The sequence below is a fragment of the Trachymyrmex septentrionalis genome, unplaced genomic scaffold (assembly GCF_001594115.1).
Source record: "Trachymyrmex septentrionalis isolate Tsep2-gDNA-1 unplaced genomic scaffold, Tsep1.0 scaffold13, whole genome shotgun sequence".
NCBI classification, from domain to species: domain Eukaryota; kingdom Metazoa; phylum Arthropoda; class Insecta; order Hymenoptera; family Formicidae; genus Trachymyrmex; species Trachymyrmex septentrionalis.
In genome coordinates, this window is record NW_017304438.1 from 982045 (window position 1) to 987400 (window position 5356).

The 5356-nt window shown below is 42.8% G+C and overlaps 1 protein-coding gene across 1 annotated transcript in view; it reads right to left on the reverse strand.

Annotated features, from left to right (window-relative positions):
- Positions 1-3134: 3134 nt before the first annotated feature.
- LOC108756651 (dorsal root ganglia homeobox protein) overlaps positions 3135-5356 on the reverse strand; it is a 54993-nt gene continuing 52771 nt past the window's right edge. The window contains exons 5-6 of the mRNA XM_018500640.1: positions 4364-4409; positions 3135-3730 (exon numbers count right to left, since the gene is read on the reverse strand). Of these exons, the coding sequence (XP_018356142.1) occupies positions 3223-3730; positions 4364-4409 (554 nt within the window). The 3' untranslated portion in view covers positions 3135-3222. The remainder of the gene's footprint in view (positions 3731-4363; positions 4410-5356) is intronic.

Consider the following 5356-nt stretch of genomic DNA (forward strand, 5'->3'; position numbering starts at 1 on the left):
GGAATTCGTTGCACCAACCGGGAGCCACGTGCCGATCAATGGCGTCTTGCCGCTGGTTGGTCGAGCCGGGAACAACCCCCTCGCTCGCGTCTCCATTTCGCCCTCCCGCGCGCCGTCGTCCTCTCTCGGTCTCCTTCTCATCCTCCACCTTCTTCTACGCCTCTTCCGCGCGCTTTCTCTCCTTTCCTTTTACCCCGCGAGAAGAGACTCGGCGTGTACCCTCCCCCCCCCCTCCCCGAGGAGGGTTGATCCCATAAGAGAGGGCGAGCTTTTCTTATGAGGAGCATTGATTGCCAACACTCCCCCTTCCCCCCTCCTCCCCCCTCCCCTCCTTCACCCCCTCTGTCCTCCGTTCGGCCCTTGCCGTTGCCTTCGCCGACTCGCGCCCCCCTCCCCCTTTACCTTCTCTCGCTCTTCCACTCGCGATTCTACTTCCGCGCGGAGCTTGCGTCTTTTCTCTCTTCTTCCTGCATCATTTCTTCCACCTCCTGTGTGTCTTTAGTCGATCTCGGCTCTACTCGATCCCCGCTTATTCTCTAGTTATGGCACACAATTATTTGTCTATACGGGATATCGAAGGAGTCGGTTCTCCGGTGATGCGGACGCGAGAACGGAGAACTTATTGCACCGAGATCGAATCGCGATCGGGGGGCGACATCCGCGGTATGCAATCTCACGGTACGCGGGCTGCGCGGCTGCAAAATAAGTTACGGAATCGGAATTTTCGGGACGGGAAAATCGGAACGGTGGAAACGGAATGGAGCGGGATAACTGAATTCGAATACTTGCGAACACTCGCGTGTACGAGGGACAGCTGCAAGATAATTAATGCGAATGAATGATTTATACACACACAGAATTCATCACATGAGAGAACAAGTTTATTATCGCTACCACAGTTCTGACTACACAGTTAATCGCTACCTTACGCTATTACCTTTCATTAGGCTATCTTTGATTAGCACTGACTATTTTTTTATCGGGAGGTAATATACAGGTCTCTACAAACAGCTACCGTCCGTTTCGCTTCTACGCCTTTCGCTTCGCGAAAAATTCAGAGGGATTTTTTACGACATAAATGTAATTATCGTTATCTCGTCGAAATTATCTCGTTGTAATTATCAAACTAAATCCGTGCAGTAATTTCGCCTTCCCTTTCACGCATGGCGCTTCTCTCTCTCTTTCTCTCTCTCTCTTTCTTTTATTTCTGCGCCAAAATTTTGCGACGGATTTTACTTGATAAATTACGATACTCGGCAAACGTAGCAAAGATTTGAAATCCGGTTAATATAGCCGGCCGATCGACGATTTTTTAAGGCATATAAGAGTAGTTAGCCAACTCGAAACGAGTTTTCTTCACTTTAACATCTGTGGCCGGGGATGAAAATCCATATAATCTCCGTGAGATCAATTTAATTCGACGACTATCCGAAACATCCGACATTTTCCTCTCCTCCATCTGACAGCGGTATCGAAAAACTGAGCCGAGATTATATCGATTTCGATTCCCGCTCGTAGGAATTTTATGATGAATGCACACTCGAGCCTGTCCGCGTGGCTTGAACGAATCGACTGGTCGAGCGTATCGAGCAATTGAATATACAGCGCATCAGGCACGTGTTGGTCCGTCGCGTCTTCTTATACTCGCGTGGAAGGAAACGAAACCATTTGTAAACACACCCTTGCCACACATCTTTGCAGGTCCCGACGCGCGATTGCGCGTCGTTCTCGTTCCCGGTTCTCGCCGCCTTTACTCTCCCATTACGTATGTACAATACAAATGTGTATCGCGACGTATTGACATTCCAAATTCAAAAAGCCAGTCCGAAATATCCCCCTCTCACAGAATTCGTCCGGAACACTCTTCGCTACGATTAACGGATTCGTCAAACATTTCACACGATACACATGGAACTTAATGAGCTTTCATACGTTGTAAATAGTGAATAGTAGGCGATACAAACGTGTCTGGTGGTCGCAAGTTGAGGCAATAAATAAAATATAAATTCTGCGTAATATGAAGATTCAGACGCTATTGCTGATTATATATATCGTGAGAAAACGGTTTATGTGTGTCTGAGAATACTACAGAAGATTATTGTAATGCACCTCGCCTATTTACATCACGTTCGCGGATATAACAAAGTAATCTGCAAATTGATAGTGCTCCATTATTCAACGGTTTATTGCATATGCAATGAGTATTAATGGTATCTCGTTTGTTTCCCATTTTTATCAAAATCCGAAACGATAGAGAGCCAGGAAACATCGAGAATAATAATAGATAATCAATTGGTAACTTTTAAAGTGGAAAAAAAAAAGGATGCAAATTAAACAAGTGCTTAACACTTTACGGAACTTTGTAAAACCGATCCTGTCTTACGTATAGTTAAAAATGAAGTTGATTGTGAAATTTGTTGCAAAACGGAAAACTTTTCTCCCTTCTAAAAATTAACGTATTATAATATAACGTATATGAGCTAAAATAAGTTTCCTATCAAGATTGCGCAAGTTACTTAACAGGATTCGCGCCATGTTTTACTTTAACAAGTCGCAATCGAAGACAATATGAATACAATTTGCAGTGTTTGCGCGAGCCGCCTTACCAAGCCAAAGTTACCACCTTGCAACATTGCGGTTCGTTAATTCTTCGTCGTCTTCCGGAATTGAGACCCTTAAACTTGCTTGAACTATCACAACGTCGAAACTCAGAGAAGCTTTTTTCCGTTAAAAAAAAAAAATACCAGGAGATTAAAATGTAATTATAATAAGGAAAGCATTTACAAAGATTGATGGTATAACATCGATGAGTTCAATTTTCGACGCTGATGTATAACTTTCGGAGAAAAAAACTGAAAATCCTTCTCATTCAGTGAAATCAACGACTTGAAGGATGAGAACTGCGAATTACAAAATAAAATCTAATAGAAAAGATCGTTTCTTTCGGTAATATTTACTTTAAAAGAGCTAGAAAAATAAGTCTCCGTATATGAAAGAACACAGAACGTATAACATTCTATATATATTTATAACATTCTATATTTGTAACATTCTTCATATATAACACTCTTCAGCTTCTAAATAGCATCGAGATCCGAACTCACCGAGATTGTTATATCGCTGTCTAGCTTCGACTTTGCAACCATCCGATACGCGCAGAATATCTCTTTGAGATTTACATCTTGCGTTTACGAGACGATTCCGGCATTTGTGGAGGCGATCCTAGGGATCTTCTTTGGTAGTGGGTTGTATCTGATGCACCACGCCGGGCAGGTGATGGTGATGATGATGCTCCGGTCGCCTGGAGAGGCCCAACAACGGCGGCAGCAGCGGCAGGGGAAGAGGCAGAGGTAGCCCTCCGGGGAAGCCGGCGAGACCACCGAGGAGAGCCGAGGCGGTCGAGTGTTCCTGAGCTTTCCTTCGGAGCTCGGCCAGGCTGTTACTTCGGTGGAGATCGGTGCCGGTGCCGCCGGTACCGGGTTTGCAACAGCCGCAGAGAGAACCGGGCCAGCCGGTTGGCGACCAAGACAACATTTCCTGAAGGCTGCCCGGCCGATGCTGGTCGCTGGTGGTCCATAACGACGGCGTCGTCGAGGTCAACGACGTCGACGCGCTGCTGACGACTTTATTACCGAAGAGCGGTGGCGAGAACTGGGCGGCCAGATGAGGCGAGAAGAAGAGGGACGTTGGCGGTTCCACCGGCCTGAAGCCTGCGCCTATCCCCGTGGCGCTGAAAATTTGACGAGAGGAAACAATGAATGTAAATATGGGGAATAAAAATAGAATTGAAAACGTAAATATATATATATATATTATGACAAAGTGTAAACTGAATTTTTTTAATTTGAAGTTAGTTTAAAGTAGAATGCGTTTCTTTCCTATTTTTGGATATTGGGATCGCTGTCTGTGGGATGAAACTGACAAGGGGATAGAAATTACTTCTTGCTGCATTGAAGTATTGCTATGTGTTCTCCTTTTACCGTCAACAATCTTAATAGTCTTATACATATAGATGTAGAAAATTGTTTTAGTGCAAAAATGTAGAGCGCAATGGTTCGAATAAATTCTCACACAAGAGCTTATATTAAAGATGTATCAGATATATACAATTTTTATTAAAAAATTACTGGGATTGGACGTTTTCTATGTATAAAAATAAATGTTATATATACAAGGTGTCTCACAATTATCGCATTTCCTCTTAAGGACATATTTTTGAAGTAATTTTGAAACGAAAGTCCTAATACGAAAATATCAAGACTATAATAGTTTTTAAATTACACACTATCTTTAACCAATTATAAGTCAAAAACTATTGTAGCCTCGACATTTTTTTGTATTAGGATTTCCGTTTCAAAATTACCTCAAGAATACATTATTAACAGAAAATGTAGTAGTTGTGCGACACTCTATATAACAATTTTATAACTTAAATAAAAATTTTCTCATTTTATCTTAATTATTTTTTTGAAAACATATCCATTTCTTATTGAAATAATTTTTTGTCCGGATTCTAAATCGCTATTAAACTTTGTTGCATGTATTACATTCAAGGTACAATAAAGAAAAATCTAGGCAAACATGTTTTCGTAATTTTTTTCATTTTGTTAAAGAAAAAATATGTATAGCTAAACAAATATGTGAAATTTCTAGGATGGGGCAAAGCTGTCTCTTATCCACTTTTAAAGTACGATATAGCTTTTATTCCAAAAAATGATAAGAGACTATTAACTTCTCTTCTTTAATTCGTCATTTCTTAAATTAACGGCAATAGCACAATTGACGCGCACTGATACACGTAGACATAGAAACATCCCAATCGTCACGCCGGAAACGATCCTTAACTCGTCCGCGAATTAACGCTATTTCAAGCACTGGCACGATTATCGCCAAAAGGACGTCGCAATTTTCGCGCGATTCCAACTACCGGCGTATCAGTGCAGTGCAGCGAAAGCGAGAGACAGACAAGCAGAATGAAGCGCAGGAGAAAGATGGAAACCGAGAACGGATGGAGTAGAGAGGGAGAAAGATAGATAGTTAGATAAACAGATAGATAGATAGATAGAGGGAGAGAGGGGGAGAGAGAGAGAGAGAGAGAGAGAGAGAGAGAGAGAGACAGAGAGAGAGAGAAGGAGCCGCAGCCTCACAAGCGCTAATCCGATTAGCACGCGTGATGTTCCGCATCCTCCGAGAGGAGCGGAGGCTGCTTTGAGGCGCTGATGATTATCTCAAATATTAATCGCAAATATTGTTTAATTAATGTAACGAGCTCGAGTCGGTACTCGGAGCCTGAGATCGGGGGCAAGAGAAGGAGGAAAGGATGGTAGAGGACGCGTGGGAAGAGGGGTGGGGGGGG